This window comes from Carcharodon carcharias, chromosome 7 (assembly GCF_017639515.1).
Source record: "Carcharodon carcharias isolate sCarCar2 chromosome 7, sCarCar2.pri, whole genome shotgun sequence".
Taxonomy (NCBI): domain Eukaryota; kingdom Metazoa; phylum Chordata; class Chondrichthyes; order Lamniformes; family Lamnidae; genus Carcharodon; species Carcharodon carcharias.
In genome coordinates this window covers 78,748,844-78,766,832 of record NC_054473.1, presented here as the reverse complement: position 1 = coordinate 78,766,832, position 17,989 = coordinate 78,748,844, and the positions used below count along the sequence as shown (strand labels likewise).

The following is a 17,989-nucleotide window of genomic DNA, read 5'->3' as shown; positions in this document are numbered from 1 at the left end:
GTCACACTTGTGGACTGAGCGGAGGTGTTCCATAAAGTGGTCACCCAGTCTGTGTTTGGTCTACCCAGTGTAGAGAAGACTGCATTGTGAGCAGTGAATACAGTTGGTTAACTTGAAAGAAGTACAAGTGAATTGCTGCTTCACCTGGAGGAGAATTTTGGGACTTGGACAGTGAGGATAGCGAAGGTAAAAGGAAAAAGGACAGGTATTACACCTCCTGCGATTGCATGGGAAGGTGCTGTGGGAAGGGGATGAGGTGTTGGGGGTGATAGAGGAGTAGACGAGGGTGTCACAAGAGAATATTCCCTTTGGAATGCTGACAGGGGAGGGAAGGGGAAGATGTGATTGGCGGTGGTATCATGCTGGAGGTGGCGAAATTGGTAGGGGATGATCCTTTGAACTTGTAGGCTGGTGGGGTGGAAAGTGAGGGCAAAGGGAATCCTATCGTGGTTCTGGGAGGGTGGGGAAGGGGTGAGGGCAGAAGTATGGGAAATGGGTCAGACAAAGTTGAGGACCCTGTCAACCAGTGTGGGGGAATCTTTGGTTTAGTGAAAAGGGAGACTTGTCGGAAGCACCAACGTGGAATGTAGCATCATCAGAACCGATGCAATGGAGATGGAGAATCTGGGAAAATGGAATGTAGTCTTTACAGGAAGCAGGGTGTGAGGAAATGTAGTTGAGGTAGCTGTGGGAGTGAGTGGGCTTGTAATGAATATTATTAGACACTCTATCCCCAGAATTGGAGACCGAAAAGTCAAGGAAGGGAAGTGTTGGAGAAGGACCATGTGAAGTTGAGAGAAGGGTAGCAAAATTGATTTTTTTTTCAGTTCCATACGAAAGCAGGAAGCTTCACTGTTTTAATCATCAATGTACTGGAAAAAGAGCTGTAGGAGGACTAAAACAAGGAATGTTCCACATACCCCACAAAAAGGCAGGCATAACTATGCGCTATGCAGGTACTCATAACCATATCTTTATTTGGAGAAAGTGAGACAAAAGGAGAAATTGTTCTATGAGAGAGCAAGTTCAGCCAGATGGAGGAGGCTGGGGGTGGATGGGGACTGTTTGGGCCTCTGTTCAAGGAAGAAGCAGGCAGTCCTCAGACTATCCTGGTGGGGTGTGGAGGTGTTGAGGGATTGGACGTCTATAGTAAAGAGATGGTTAGGGCAGGAAACTGGAAACTGTTGAATTGAAGAATCACGAATGTAGGGGGGAAGAAACTGGACAAGGGGGGAAAAAAAGGTTAAGATAGGAAGAGATACATTCAGTGGGACCGCAAGTATGACCCTAACCCTTCTGTTGCTTGCCATTTTAATTCACATCTTGCTTTCATGCTCATATTTCTGTCCTTGACCTGCCAGTGTTCCAGTGAAGCCCAATACAAGCTAAGGAACAGTACCTTATCTTCTGACTAGGCACTTTATAGCCTTCTAGACTCAACTTAAGACAATAACTTAAGACCATAGACTCTATCCTCCATTTTGGTTTTTTTTTTGCCAAGTGCCAATCTGTATCTTGTTTTGGCTATCGATGAGCTGACTTTATCCTGTGGTCAAACACCTACTCTGGACCTATGTTTCTTTACTACAACCATTGCCAATCCCTTTGCCTTTTGTTCCATGACATCTTTGGTGTTTAATCTCCTGGCCCTCTAATTATCCCTTATCCTCTTTCTGCTCCAACTGCCTCTCCCCCTTTCTCAACAGCATAAAACCCATCACATTTCCACCATTCTTTAGTTTGGAAGAAGAGTCATATTGGACTTGAAACGTTAACACTGTTTCTCTCCAGAGATGCGGCCAGACCACCTGAAAATTACCAGCACTTTCTGTTTTTATTTCAGATCTCCAGCATATGCGGTATTTTTCTTTATAATGACCAAGGTTTCTGGAAAAAAGTACAACCTTACAACACTCTGTTAAGGGGTTTCTCTTACTCTCTGTTCAATTTCTCCTATATTTAACCTTTTATGAAGAGTCCCTGATTCTAGAGGCCCAATTGTCTAAAAACAGGCTGCTTCTATTGTCCCTGAGCAGCCCTTTCAAAAGTTGGCATAGAACTTGAAACAAAAACAGAAAATGCTAGAAAAACTCAGCAGGTCTAACAGCATCTGTGGAGAGAAAAAGAAGAGTTAACGTTTCGGGTCCGTATGAATCTTAAGTCATACAGACTTGAAACGTTAACTGTTTTTTTTTCTCTTCACAGATGCTGTTAGACCTGCTGAGTTTTTCCAGCATTTTCTGTTTTTGTTTCAGATTTCCAGCATCTGCAGTATTTTGCTTTTATCTTGGCATTGAACTTGGTTAGTTGTTAGGAGATACTCTCTCTGTAGACAGCTATTGAGCTACAGAACAAGTTGCTACCTCATACAGTGGGTGTGGATTTGCTGCAAGCATTGAAAATGGACCTGGATACTTTTCTGAGTTTGGGCAACATATCTGCTTTTAGAAGGTAGATGGGTATTGGGGATTGTGTCCCCCTAGTCACCCTGACCCCCTGGATCTTGTTTGAACAGTTTGGGAGTTGTAAAGATTTCGCAATGCTTTTTTCCTATATTGGCTTAAGTTTCTCTTCTTTGTACTTCTGCCTTTTGCAGGAGATCAAGTCACTGTTGGTGAGATGGATAAGGGTGAGAGTAGATAGGTAGAATTGCACAAATGACTTTGTAAATAACTAGAGTTTTGATTAATTGATCTATTATGATCTGACCTCTCTTGGCACCAAAGGCTTAAAGAAGCAATCCAACAGTTTGAGGAGGCTGCAGGCAAGATTACTGTCCATCGAGGTGATCACTTCTTTTACCGACACCCGCACAAAAGAAATGGACTCCTGTGACAAGAGAAAAAGGAAAAAAGGCAGTTCAATCTCTAAGCTGCTTTATTTTGAAATGCTTTGTGCCAATTTACTAAGGAAGAACAAGAAACCAATAGCTAAACCCTGGTGAAATCAGGCTGTATTTTCCTCCGACATATACGGTAATGTCCACATTTATGTCAATAGAATGCAATTCCTAAGTAATTCTCTATTCCACATGAGTAGCACAGTTGTTTCCAGCAAATCTTGTGGGAGTCACTAATAAAGGTATATTCCCTGTAAACTCCTAGTATGTAATTTGGCAGTTACAGGCAGAGTTATGTGGGTGAGGGATTGGGATAAGGGACTGCAACTGCTGTTTATAGGGCTAGACATTTTTTCAGGCAACTTGGAAGAGAATTCTGTTGGCAATGTACAGGCTTATAATGGAAACACCATCAATGGTTCAATAGAATTGCTGTTGCAAGAAAGGGGGAAAAGGAGGATTGTCCTGTTTCGTATCAGGGTACTCTCTCTCCACATGACAGTAGTAACGAGTACCCAGGAGATGGTCCAAAAGGTCAATGCAGCCAGTGCCACCCAGAGGAGATGGTGGCAAATAAGACTAAAGTTTGCTGACCTGAAGAGGTCATCCAGTGCCTTACAAAAGAGATTTAGATATATAGTTGAAAAGGAGAAATTTGCAGAGCCATGGATAATGAGCAAGATAAGTGGCTGTTAGGCGAAGGATGGAAGAAATATATTATAATGAGGTCCTACCATTAAAGTCTGAACTCCACATTCCTGGCCTTGCCAAGCTTTTCCCTCACCACAATGCTGCCTCCCCACTTCCTTGGAAAATATTAGGCCATTGTTTAACTCTTTCTTAAATTACTATTCATCAATCATATAATGCAAAATTTTTCTTTTCTTTTTCGATTTCTTTCTAATCACATTGCAACACACAACAAACCATATTGATTCAACTGCTAAGAACCTTTCACTTTCTCCCTCACCTTCCTCTCCCAGGGTCAGGCAGTGGGAATGCTTTTCGCAAAAGTGTTGTTTCAAATGTTGTGAATTCTATAGTGAGTGCATTGTCATATGCTCCTCAGAATAAAATGGCAACAGATTACCTGGATAAAGGTGCAGTTCCATTTACAGAATGATGAGAAAGAGACAACCAGGCATTATTTAGGCTTTAAACTTGAGATACAGAGCTTGTGCAACTCTTTCTGCCTGTACTCTACTCCCAGATCTACCTGTTGTCCACTCTCAACACAACTATGTGTATAAACATTCAAATGTAGCAACATAACTTTTGAACTTTTTCAATGTAGAAGCATTTACTGACCTCCAGGAAACGTTCAAAGAGAGATTCCAATTGAGCTTTGTAGGTTTCTATGGCTGGGGGAACATGCCTCAGCCAGCATTCAGTAAATGGTTTCAGCCCCAAAATACTAGGCTCCAGGTAGACCATCCCACAGCGAGATACAGTGGCAGGAGAGGCCACTGCCAAGTCTTGCACCTCAAACATCATTGTCATCACCTCAAAGATAAAAATACAAGATTACTCAGTGTCTTCCTACTCTGATATCAGGCTACAAGTCACAAAATACAGAACTCATAGTGAAGCTATTTATTTAATAAATTGTTGGCATTACAATTAAACATTTAGAACAGAATCCCTAAGGGATATGGTCCCAGCTGTTTGAAATTGTATGTACTACCAACTTTCACAAATAGAGCATCAGTGACCTGCGATATGCAATGGTGTGCAGCTGCTTGCGAGATACCACCAAAGTCCTTGATCCTTGAAACAATGCAGAGGTGAAGGTGTTAAAAGTCACATTGTCTTTAAAGGCTACTGGCAGGACATTGTGAGCGATACTGCAAGGTCTGAGATCATCCTCAATGAGGGAACAAATCTCAAATACCATCTGCCGAGAAAGGCGCATTCCCCTGCCGTATGATTACCTGACATGTCCAGGTAATTTCTTCTTTGGCAGTTCATTTGATGCTGAAAGTATGGCTTTGTTGCCTTTCTGCCCCTCATTCCTCTCCTCAGCTCTCCTTGTGCATGGGCTTCTACATCTAATCCTGAGGATGTTGAGCTTCATCCCCACTCATCCCTATCTCCGATTACTTTAATCCCATATCCAGCTGTTGCCTTGCTTGTGATCTGCTGCACTCTCAATGCTTAGTGGAACCCTCTCTTATGGTCCCATGATTGCTGGAGGGTCACAAACTCCTCCACTGAGCTTGCAGAAACCACTTGCTCCACTAATTCTGTTTTTTCAGTTCTTTCACTGGCTAGGCCAGCATTTATTGCGCATCTCTCATTGCCCTTGAAAAAGTGGTGGTGAGCTGTCTTCTTGAACAGTTGCAGGCCATATGGAGCACGAACACTCATAGTGCTGTTAGGAAAGGAATTCCAGGATTTTGACCCAGCAACAATGAAGAAATGGTTCCAAGGCACAAGATACAGAACTCAAAGTGGAACTGCTCACCTGATGGCAACTGTGTGCCAATGGATGAATGCCCCTCTGAGTTGTGTACCCTTTTATGGGCCCACCTAATTTAATGGCATGGCCAGGACTCGCAATTCACTGGGCAGAATTTTGAGTTCAGCGGGTGGGCGTGGTTGGCCGGCCCGGGATTGGCCAGGAAACACGCCACTGCCCACGATCGGCTCCCGATTAAGGCCTGGCCAGCGTGAAAGACAGCTCTTCACTGGTCGGGAAGAGCCGCGCGGGGCTGGGGGCCTGTCGGCCACCAGGTCCAATGGCAATCCGGCAGCCGGTTTAAAAAATGGTGCAGGCAGGAAGACTGCCATGGAAGAATGTCTCTTCTGCGTTAGCAAACTCACAAGTGATGGAGTCGAGTGCAGGAAGGTAGGTCGGGTGGGCACTCGGCCCCCCGCTTTTTGGATGAGTGCCTCATGGTCCCCCTGGAGGAGGTGGCTGCCAAGAGGGCCACCCTTGTCCCCAAAGATGGAAGGAGGAGGGCACCGCACCTCGCAAAGAGGGCATGGGAGAATGTTGCAATGCTGATTAGCAGCCATGATGTGGTGCGGCACACATAGGTGCAGTGCCAGAAGAGGTTCAATGACCAGCTGCACACAGGAAGGGTGAGTATCGTGTTGGCATGGGTCCTTGTGCAGAGTGTTAGGGTGTGGCTGTCCCCCTATGGACCTCAGGGGAGTCTGAGTGCCAACTGTTAATGATGCCAGAGCTGGCCAAGGGAGTGAGCCCTGGTGGCTTGGACTGAGTGCCTTACAGCTCGAGGGCCATGACTCGGATGTGCCCTGCGAGGTGTTCCTCAGCTGGGGTTTGCCAGGCTGCAATGGCGCTGCAGGTAGAGAGTAGACTAATCAATGCTCCTCTGTCTTTTCAGGAGATGAGGAGCCATAACCAATCAGAACAGTTATATACAGGCGGAGGCCCACCCAACCTGCTGCTGCTGGCCACGTTCAAGCAGGATGCCTTTGAGCTGGAGAGCCGGCACGTGCAACCAGGCGTGGAGAGACGGGGGTGCCAGGCAAAGGTAAGAGTGCAGTGCACAGAGGTGAGAGTTTTGGATTGTGCAGCCATTCTAGTGTAGTCTCTTCATTGATGGGAGCCTCAAGCCTGGAGTCCCCATTGATCATTGAAAGACGTTGGCACCATGATGTCCATTGTCTCACTAGGGTGCCTGGCATGCACAGCGACAGTGTGATGACTTTAACTAATGACATGTCCTTGTTCTCTTTTAGATTCACCAGCATGCACTCGCTCTCTGGACCCCGAAGGGCCACCCCTGACATCGGAGGGCCACTGGGCTTCATTTTCACCTGTGTCACACCTGCTTTCGGAACTAGGCACCAGCGCAGATACCAGCACCTTGGTGGGCATTAGATCGTCAGCTAGAATGTTGGTGCACATTGATGAGGGAACTTCACATTTGCTTGAGGTGCAGGCCGAGGCAGAGAGCGCCAGGGTGCTGGCTGTCGGAGGAGTGCTGGGGATCAGGGCGATGCTTAATTGAAGGCCGAGGATGAGCCTCTGGAATCGTCCGTTAGGCGGGAGATGCTGGATATCCAACAAGATGTGTGGGAGCCTCTGGCGGAGATCCATGAAGTCACACGTGCCACGGTCTCCGTGATGGAGGAGTCCATGCGGAGTATAAGCACTACGCTGACCATCATGGGCGAGTGCACTGCCTCCTCCAATGAGAGTGGCAACTCTCATGGAGAGGCAGCTCCAGGGACAGAATGAGAGGTTCCTGGGGTCGTGCTCGGACCTGGAAGCCCTCACACAGGCACTGACCTCTGATGGCACCAAGTTTCCCAGCTAGGTGCCCATCCATCAATGGTGTGCAGGGAGATCCACAGCAGCCTTACATTAGCACATGAGCTACCTGTCGTCTCTGTGGGTTCCTCTCAGGTGCACCGGATGACGGCACTAGCTCCTCCACCCCTCCACCATTGACCATCACATCTAATGAGGCTGTGGTGACTGAGGAGATGCCAGCCGTGGCGTTGGCCGCTCCCTCCCAGATGGGGCCAGCACGGGCTCCACTGGCCAGAGGGCAACCACCAAGGTCAACAAGACAGGCTGGCTCCAATGCCAGTGCCAGTGAGGGGGAAGCACCTAGACTTACTACTCGCAAGTGCAAGTTAAAGGCACCCTGAGCACAAGAGGGACAGGTCACAGGTGATTTTATGTTCATTTACTGGTCTGGGACTTAAGACAAGAGAGGTTGATGTAAATAGTTTGTACTTGTCAAAATGATATAAATCTGGTTTTGTCATCATGGCCTGAGTATGCTTTTTATTTCATTGGTGCAGGGTACACCAGCATGTAATACTGGACATATGTGGCTCTGAACTTTATTCCACAGGTGCTGAATGTTCTTTGTGTTCAAATGAAAGGGTCCTTTCAGATATCCAGGATGGAGGTGGCAGCCCTGGCATGTGTTTGAAGCTAACCTTTGGTAGCCTAGCTGAAGGAGCATTGGATCAAGTGCCCCCTGTGTCCCTGCCTCCCTGGAGGTGACCGAGGTCTGCCTCCATGTCTTCAGTGTTCTCCTCGCTGTGCTCATCTTCAGATTCACCACTGGATTCATAATCTGTGGCTTGTGCAGCTGCGTCAAGATCCCCTTCTCTGGTGGGTCACCCTTGTCGGTGCCAGATTGTGGAGAGTGCAGCATGCAACCATGATCCGTGACACCCGCTCTGGGTGTATTGTAGTGCTCTCCCTGAACAGTCCAGGTATCAGAAGCGCATCTTGAGAAGACCTATGGTCCTCTCTACCACCGTCCTTGTGGAGCCATGAATCGTATTGTAACGCTTCTCTGTCTCTGTTCTTGGGTGGCGGAGAGGTGTCATTAGTCACCTGTTCAACAGATAGCCCTTGTCACCCAGCAGCCATCCATCCAGTCAGGCTGGAGCACTGAAGAGCTTGGCACCTCAGGATGTAAGCGTCATGAGAGCTACCAGGGTACTTTGCACAAACTTGCAGAACCTGCATCCTGCACTATCTGCATGCTCATGGAGTGAAATCACTTCCTGTTGATGAAGGCACCCAGCTGACCGGCTGGTGCCTTGATGGCCACATATGCAGTCGATGGCACCCTGGATGCGGGGGAACTTAGCAATCCCTGCAAAGCCTCTGGTGCGCTCAGCCTGGCTGGCCTTGTCCATACGGTAAAGAATAAAGGTTAGTACCCTCCTGAACGGAGCTTTTGTCACCAGCTTCACGCAACTGTGGACAGCTGATTGGGAGGTTCCACACAGGTCCCCCACTGAGCCCTGGAAAGAGCCAGAGGCATAGAAGTTGAGGGCCACTGTGACCTTCAGAACCACTGGCATGGGGTGTCCACCCATACAGTTGGAGCTGATCTCAGGCCCAATCATCTGGGAAATGGTAGTAATGGTCCTTTGAGAGGTGGAGCCTCCTTCGGCATTGCACCTTGGACATATCAAGCTAGCTGCATTGCCACCTGTAAACCCTGAAAGCAGGATAGTGGTGTCTTCTGTGGCCCTTTCTGCCTTGGACTTCCTGCTGACCCTGTGCAGGCCTCTCCTACCACAGGTCCCTCTGCTGGAAGCTGCGTGGGATCACATGGCCGCCTCTCCCTTCTGCACCTCTCTTCCTCCTCAGAGGAGGTGCCTCCAGCTGAGACCACAATCCCTGAGTCCTGATATGTGGCCTGGAAATGCTAAGAATGAAGCCCCGAACAGAGATGAAGCTGCCAAGTACCAATGAGCAACCAGCTGCAAATTATCTCCAAAAATGCACACTACTTGCACTGGCAATGTTGCTGATCCTTTTTATCCCACCATTGGATGAGGTTTGAGGAAATGTCGACTGGCCGCCTGCCTGTTTTGCCCGTGCAATGAGCAGAAAATTGCATGGGCAACAAAAAATCTCAGACAATTGCATTGTTAAGGGCCTTATGTGGCCTGTTAATTAATGGCAGGCACCGCTCCAGCATCCACCGAGTGAAAGATCGTAGAGTGCGCAATGATGTCAGGACACTCGCCTGAAATCATCACGCGCTATTTTACTCTCATTTAGGTCGGGTACACGCCCGCCCAATGAGGGAAAATTTCTAAAACAAAAACAAAAATACCTGTAAAAACTCAGCAGGTCTGACAGCATCTGCGGAGAGGGATACAGTTGACGTTTCGAGTCCCTATGACCCTTCATCAGAACTAAGATATATAGAAATCAGACGAAGTATAAGCTGGTAGAAGTGGATGGGACAGGAGAGCTCGTTAGGGGGCCAGTGATAGGTGGAGGCCAAGAAGAGACTGCCAAAGATGTCATAGACAAAAGGACAAAGGGGTGTTGACAGTGGTGATATTATCTAAAAGATGTGCTAATGGGGACATTAAGGGAAGCAAGCTAGTGGCAGATGGCCCTTGTACGGGTGGGGTGGGGTGGGGGGAAGGGATCGAAATGGGCTAAAACGTGGAGATGAAACAATAGATTGAAATAAATTTAAAAATAGGAGGGAAAAGAAAAAATATAGTTGTAAAAAAATTATAAATTATTGGAAAAAGGGGAATCGGAATGGGGGTGGGGATGGAGGAGAGAGTTCATGATCTGAAATTGTTGAACTCAATATTAAGTCTGGAAGACTGTAAAGTGCCTAGTCGGAAAATGAGGTGCTGTTCCTCCAGTTTACGTTGAGCTCCACTGGAACATTGCAGTAGGCCAAGGACAGACATGTAGGCATGAAAGCAGGGTGGAGTATTGAAATGGCAAGTGACAGGGAGGTCTGAGTCATGCTTGTGGACAGACCGAAGGTACTCTGCAAAGCGGTCACCCAGTCTGCGTTTGGTCTCTCCAATGTAGAGGAGACTGCACTGGGAGCAGCGAATGCAGTAGACTAAATTGAATGAAGCGCCAGTGAAGTGTTGCTTCACTTGAAAGGAAAATTTGGGCCCTTGAACGGTGAGGAGGGGGGGAGGTAAAGGGGCAGGTGTTGCACCTTCTGCGGTTGCATGGGAAGGGGGTTAAGGCGTAGGGGGTGATGGAGGAGTGGACCAGGGTGTCCCGGAGGGAACGATCCCTGCAGAAAGCCGCCGGAGGGGGGTGTGAAGTTAAGATGTGTTTGGTAGTGGCATCATGCTGGAGTTGGCAGAAATGGTGGAGGATGATCCTTTGAACGCGGAGGCTGGTGGGGTGATAAGTGAGGACAAGGGGGACCCTATCATGGTTCTGGGAGGGAGAGGAAGGTGTGAGGGCGGATGGGCGGGAGATGGGCCGGAAACAGTTGAGGACCTTGTCAACCACCGTGGGTGGAAAACCTCGGTTAAGGAAGAAGGAAAACATGTCAAAGGAACTGTTTTGGAAAGTGGCATCATAGAACAGATACAAAATTTCTGCCTATTGTTGTGGAAAATTCTGAGGAGGAGGAGGAAGTCGAAGATGATGAGGAGAAGGCAAATGATGAGAACAAAGTGGCACAACCAGTTCACATTGTTGCCAGGGATTAATTATTAATTCCCTCATTAATGCAAAGTTCACTTAAGTTGCACCAGTGGACTGATGTCAGAAGCACGTGCAATGGCCACTATTCCTATGTCTCCCTCAATCCCCAATGTTACTGCAGCAAAGCAGTCCTGAAAACATCCTTTCATTGGTCCCTGTTAATTCATAGCTTCCTTATAACTACAACTTACATTTGTATTGGACATTTAATGTAGTAAAATGTACAAAGGCACTTAACCAAAGCAATACAAATAAAAACATTTTTGACACCGAGCCACAGAAAGAGACATCAGGAAAGGTGGCTAAAAGCTTGATCAAAGAATTTGGTTTAAGAAGCATCTCAAAAAGAGACAGAAGTAGAGATGTGAAGGAACAAGAGTCAAATAATATTGAATTAGTGCAGGAAATGTACTTTAAAAGGACTTAGCTTGCAATACGGTTAACTCCCTTCACAACAATGTGAATTAGCTGATAAGAAAATACAGACACCTGAAAGACAATATTCTATGGTTCTCTCTATTACACTAGCCAAACAATGCAAGCTCCAATTATTAAAACCATAATCAGATAGTAGATTATAAGGCCACAAGTCCTATTATCTTGCTGGGCACCATACTTTGACTAAGCAAAATTGACCAACATATCCATTTCTAAGGTCTTCAATTTTCAATTTGAATTTTCTTGACTTTTCAATTCAGTTTTCAAGAATAAATTCAAAACAACCTTTAATAGAAATTGAAAGGACACCTTCATTACAATAGTTGGTCCTTTCACCAAATATGAGAATCAATAATGAGTAGTCTATTAGGAATCGAATAAATACCTTCCATATAATCATTAATTATACAACCCCAATATTTACTATAAATATTTGAACATGACTCAAATAAGATTAGATTCATTTCGAACCTAACAAATTTCACACACGCTCGGGGATTAAGGTAACCTTACTTTAATATTTGATGGAGATCCTTTTCTTCTTCTAAAAGTATTATACCTGTAACAAGTAAAGTTTAAGTTTTGGATTTTGGATTCTCTATTAGAAATAAGAACTAGCTACCTTTTCTCTTTTATTTAGTTTTGCGATTTGTACTTTTCATATAACCATTGAATTACATGCTTGCTTATTATGATAAAGTTTTGTGTGTTTTAAAATTTAAATGGCCTCACTTAGTCTTCTGTATTAATAACCCAAGAAACCCAGCTGCTATTCCCTTTTAGTGGGGTAATATTTACAGAGGAGTTTCACCTGGACCCTTATAATATCCGGAAAATTACAATCTAGCTAAAAACGAATTAAAAATAAGGCTATTAGGAATGTTAGGAGGAAATAAAGGAAAACAGTAATGGTCAAGGGACTTGACTTAAAATATCCCTACATGCAAAACCACAATTGCTAAGTATTTAACATTTAAAGTTCAGGCTGGGACAGAGAGAATGCTGAACCTTGCACATTCTCAGGGCTTGCGAGCATCAGCAAGGCCATATTGGATGAAGAAGAATATAAATATGATAGAGGAGTTAGACTGGAGTCAGAGAATGGCAATAACACAGATTAAGTGTGCTCTTCAACAGATAGGGGAAGAACAGATGGTTCCAGTTTGGATAGGAAGGCAGGTCTCTGCCTGGGTGTAGGTGGGGCCAGATGATGCATGTACCTTTGTACCAGAGACTTGTCTGTTTAATGTAAACCTATATGTTGACAAGATCGAAATCTGGGAACTGTTCTTGTATGTGACCAATAATGTATAAATAGGATGAGCACTTGTAGTTTAGCAGAGTACTGTCTCAAGCTGCATTGAGATGGTGCCCTCCTTGCAATTGCTTGAATAAACGATCGTAACCTGTGCCTGAGTCTCCTGTGGTCTGTTCATCAAAGACACCACAACCGGAAAAAGGTAATAATCTCGACAGATTCCTATCGTTTGGGGGCTGTTTAGGCTCAGTGAACCCAGTTCTGTGTCCTTGAGTCTGACTCCCTGTAGCTGAAGTTGAGGGGGAGTTAATCAGGAAGTATGCCTGATCCTGAATGGCCCCAAAAAATGGGATTAGGATTGTAATACGCCACAGAGAAGTGGAGAGAGTTAGGAAGAAATTTCAGGGTCTAAGGCCAAAGTAGCTGAAAGCACAGCCAAAAGTGGTGCAGCAATTAAATCAAATTCATTAAATTTTGCTTCTCATTCATCAGCAAGCAAATTAAAAGGCAACACGCCACCCAGCAACTGAGAATGGGCAAGATGGAGAAATATTTTTGGTCTAATATTAAATATGATTCTGCAATTGGGCAGCACTTGCTAAGAATTATACAAATAACCAACTTAAGATTATCAGTTGGGCTTCAATGTAGCTCATTACACCTGCAAGTGGCTACATATATTGATACGCAGGGATGTGTACACTGCAGGCAAAAGGAAAATGTCCAGATATTGCACATTTTTTGAATAAAAAAGCATGGGGAACAATAATTCCTGGTGCATTCTCCATGGCAACATCGCGACCAGAGTTGATTTGCAATACCAATCAGCACCCTTTTCTTCTGCAGTATAAATTGTTGGTCCCTTTGAAATTTGGCATTCATGCATCTGTCCTAATGTGTGCAAGACAAAAAGCTTCTACAGTATGTCTCTTTTTTCAGCATTACTCAAGTTTCGTACTGCCAAGCAAATAAAATTTCTGTGATTCTATTAAAGAACAGAAACTTCACAACATAACATTCTCTCATACACCCATGTCCATACCCTTGTGCAAGTTCAAACCTTTACTCTTCATTTTTTCCTACCACTCCTATGTGGCTTTAGTCAAGGTAGAGGCAGATTGTTCAGGTCCATGCTTTAACTGCTGAGATGGTCTTGGTCAACATCTTCTAGGTTTTGGAACGCATGAAAACCCCACCAAAGACTGCTCAACTTGCAGCTTTGCAAGGGAAGACTCAGGACACAAGGGAGCATGTCAGATACTGATTGAATGGGGGGCAGGGAGAAACAGGTGACAAGGTGAAGCACTTTGAGTGACATCTCCATTTTCACGCTTTCCTCTTTCACCATCATCCCTCTCATGGCCCAGCCATACTTCATTGCTGCACTTTGCTGGAGACTACTTTGGTGCAGATCAGCGTGGCTTCATAAGGCCAAGGCTAAAGAATCTGTCACTATATTTAAGGTGGTAAACTAGCTGTTATCCAGAGCATGCATGGTCATGGTCAAGGCTGCGTGGACTCAAATGACAGAAACATCTGATCTTTCACACAGCTGGTCACTTTATCCGTGAAAGAAAACATCATCATAATGCTCTGTGATATCAACCAACTCATGCTTGAGATAGTCTCCTCCATTCTCTCTGCAATCATGGTCGGCGTGCTTGGAAGGTGTGTCAGTACACAACACATTCCCTGCTGCTGCTTAATCTTTTCATTGATGGCCCCTGTGAACAGCATCTGTGTCCAACCAAGCAGAGCTTGGAGAGGCTACACCCTTATACCCAGGCTTTCCACTCCTTTAACTGTTGCCACCAGCTGCTCTTGCTCACTTGTGGAGTGTGGGTAAATAGGTGAAAACCCAACTGTCTTTCTTACTCGTCCCATAGAAGTGCAAGTATATGAGCTGGTGCCTAGAATGCATGAGTCCTGTGATGGCACACTCTCAGAAGGAATCCATTACTCTGAGGCTTCATCATGCACAACGTTCACAAACTCTTGTTGGATGTCTGAAAGCCCTGGTGGAAAGAAAAGATATGAATTGGTACTGGCAAGCTAAGTATGTTGCAACTTACTAAATTGAAGATGATCATCTGTTGGCTCAAACACGGACAAAAGAGCTGAACTGCAGAGGTGAGGTAAGAGTGACTGCCTTTAACATCAAGGCAGCATTTGACCAAGTATGGCATCAAGGAGCCCTAGCAAAATTGGAATCAATGAGAATCAGAGAAAAATTCTCTTAATGGTTAGAGTCTTAACTAGCACAAAGGAAGATGGTTGCGGTTGTTGGAGGTCACTTATCTCAATTCCAGGACATCACTGCTGGAGTTCCTAGGCTCAACCATCTTCAGCTGCTTCAGCAATGACCTTTCATCATGATTGCACCATGTTCAGTACCATTTGCGACTCCTCAGATACGGAAGCAATTGATGTCCAAATGCAGCAAGACCTGGACAATACCGAGGCTTGGGCTGCCAGTGGCAAATAAAATTCATGCCACACAAGTGCCAGGCAATGACTATCTCCAACAAGAGAGAACTTAATCATCGCCTCTTGGCATTCAATGGCATTACCATCGCTGAATCTCTCATTATCAATGTCCAGGGTGATACCCTTGACCAGAAATTGAATTGGACTAGCCATATAAATACTGTGGCTACAAGAGCAGGTCAGAGGCTATGAATCCTGTGGTGAGTAACTCACCTCCTGAATCCCCAAAGCCTGTCCATCATCTGCAAAGCACTAGTCAGGATTGTGATGGAATACTCTCCACTTGCCTAGATGAGCGCAACTCCAACACTCGAGAAGCTTGACACCATCCAGGACAAAGCAGCCCGTTGATTGGTACCCTTTCCACAAACATTCACTCCCTCCACCACTGAAGCACAGTGGCAGCAGTGTGTACCGTCTACGAGATGCACTGCAGGAACTTACCAAGTTTCCTTATACAGCACCTTCTAAGCCCACAACCGCTACCATTAGAAGGACAAGCGCAGCAGATGCATGGGAATACCATCATCTGGAAGTTCCCCTCCAAGCCATGCACTATCCGGACTTAGAAAAAATTGCTGTTCCTTCACTCTCACTGGGTCAAAATCCTGGTACTCCCTTCCTAACAGCACGGCGGGTGCAGCTACACTGCATGGATTGTAGCGAATCAAGAAGGCAGCTCATCACCACCTTCTCAAGGGCAATTAGCAATGGGTAATAAATGCTGACCTTGTCAGCGATGCCCACATCCCATCATGAATTTTTAAAAAATCATCTTTAACTCACTATAGAAATCAGGACAACATGACTGAATGCTGTACATCGTGTGCGCTGCTGATATTTAATTGTGTCACCTCAAATTAATTGTGGTACCCCTGAGGTCCCCATCTCCTAATTTCTGAAGGCTAGGGATGCTGAAACGCTACTAATCTCCAGCACTTCATCCACTACAGTTAGCTGTGAGCTCTGTGGAGGACCTCACTGGCTGTCACCCTCTCCCTTGCGTTCTGTGCTCTCTCGTCCTGTGCGCTCTTCTCCTGCAACGGGAAGAACAGACACATGAGTGACTCTAAAGGCATGTTTTAACCTGATGGATGGAATGCATATGTGAGGATGACTATTAAGGAGAGGCATGGAATTACATAACATGAGGATGAGTGGCACTGATTGATGCATAGATGTGGATGTGAGGAAGTGCATAGAATGAGAATAAAGGCTGCGCCTGCCAGGTTAGTGTGTATGAGGAGTGATGTGATGATGTAGGCTTGTCAAGGCACAGTGAAGGCATGGAATGATGTGCACATGATCTAGATGAATATGTAACTGTGTTCATCTTTCCCAACCTGATTAGGTAATTAAAATGCATGAATGTAGAAGGGTAGCACAATGTTGCTGCTGTTCTCCTCACCCACTGCCAGCCACACTTTCTTTGTGGCAATTGGAAGATTCATCCTCGTGTTGTTGGAGAACAGTATCTCACCTCAGCTCTACACTGACCTCAGTAATGCATTAAGTGAGCTGCGCCTGAATTCATTATGAAACTTCCCCTCTCCTGCTTTCCCACTTCCAATTTCTCCAAATTCCATCTTTGAACTGGCCCTTTAAATGCTGGAGCTGACATTGTGCCATTTGGGTCCTCAACAAGCTCACTGTCGTGCAATCAATGGAAGCAAAATGATAATGAGGTGGCTGCATTAAAATGCCACAGACAGACGCGCTGAAGCTCATTCTGTGTTTCCCATACAATATCGGACTGCCCTGCCCGTCGTGCATCTCTGAGCTAATGTTGGAGCCTACCTGTGTTTGGAAGTGAGCCCAATAATTATCTGATTGCCAAACTATGGGATTGCTCCATAAATTATGTCGGTTTTCGTGGCCGGGATTTTCCAGTCCCACGGATTCCCGCTTGAAGTCATCTGCTACGTCAAATTTTCTCTCCCACCTGTGATAATTCCCGCCACAGTCAGGACCAGAAAATCCCGGCTATTATTTCTTTCTACCTACCTCAGTGAGTTTGATAATTTCTCCAGAGCTGAGGCATAGCTTTTTGTTATCATCCAGGACAGTGTTCATGTTTTCAATCCACACTGCATCAACTGGCCCATCAAACATGTACCATTTCTTCACACGATCAGTGGCTCCAGCTCCACCCCGAATTAAAGATGATAGAATGCCATCTGTCCTGTTAAAGGGACAAAGAGCAGTGTGTGTAGTGATTGGCTCCTTCCTAAACAACAAATGCATAGCACAATTGGCATCCACCAATGCCTATTTTCTTCATAAATCTTTCTTTTCAATATTTAAAAACTGTTTTTCGTAAACTCCTGTGTAGTACTGAGGGACTGCTGCACTGTTGGAGGTTCTGTCTTTCAAATGAGTGGTTAAACCGAAGCTTCATCCATCCTCTCTGGTGGATGTAAAGGATCCCATGAATTATTGGAAAAAGAAGAAGGGAGTTCTCCCTGATGTCCAGCCCAATATTTCTCTTAACTACCATCGGTCATTCTGAAATCGCTTTTGTGGGCTATTTACTGTGTGCAAATTGTCTTCTGTGATTTTTACATTACAAAATGACTACACTTTAATAAAGTACTTAATTGGGTATAAAGTGATTTGGGGAGTCATAAGAATGTAAGAAAATAGAAATAGGAGAAGACAATACAGCCCACCAGGCCTGTTCTACCATTCAATATGATCATGGCTGATTTGGGCTTCAACTCCACTTTTCCATCAGTCCCCCCTTATCCCTTGATTCCCAGAGAGAACAAAAATCAGTCTATCCCAGCCTTAAATATATTCAATGATGGCTCATCCACAACCCTCTGGGGTAAAGAATTCCAAACATTCACAGGTCTTTAAGTGAACATTTTTTTTCCTTATCTCAGTCCTAAATAATTGGCCCCTTATCCTGAAACTATGTCCCTTAATCTAGATTCCCCAGCTGGGGAAACAATCTACCCGAGGATGTGAACACCTGAGAAAAATACAAGACTTCCTTTTTCTGATAGATCATACTGTTTTAACTTCCTAT

The 17,989-nt window shown here is 45.3% G+C and overlaps 1 protein-coding gene across 1 annotated transcript in view; it reads right to left on the bottom strand.

Moving 5' to 3' along the window:
- Window positions 1-17,989, bottom strand: part of dnah1 (dynein, axonemal, heavy chain 1) — a 524,711-nt gene that overhangs the window by 225,085 nt on the left and 281,637 nt on the right. Inside the window, exons 36-38 of the mRNA XM_041191637.1 lie at window positions 16,963-17,140; window positions 4,148-4,342; window positions 2,710-2,829 (exon numbers count right to left, since the gene is read on the bottom strand). Coding sequence (XP_041047571.1) covers window positions 2,710-2,829; window positions 4,148-4,342; window positions 16,963-17,140 — 493 coding nt within the window. The remainder of the gene's footprint in view (window positions 1-2,709; window positions 2,830-4,147; window positions 4,343-16,962; window positions 17,141-17,989) is intronic.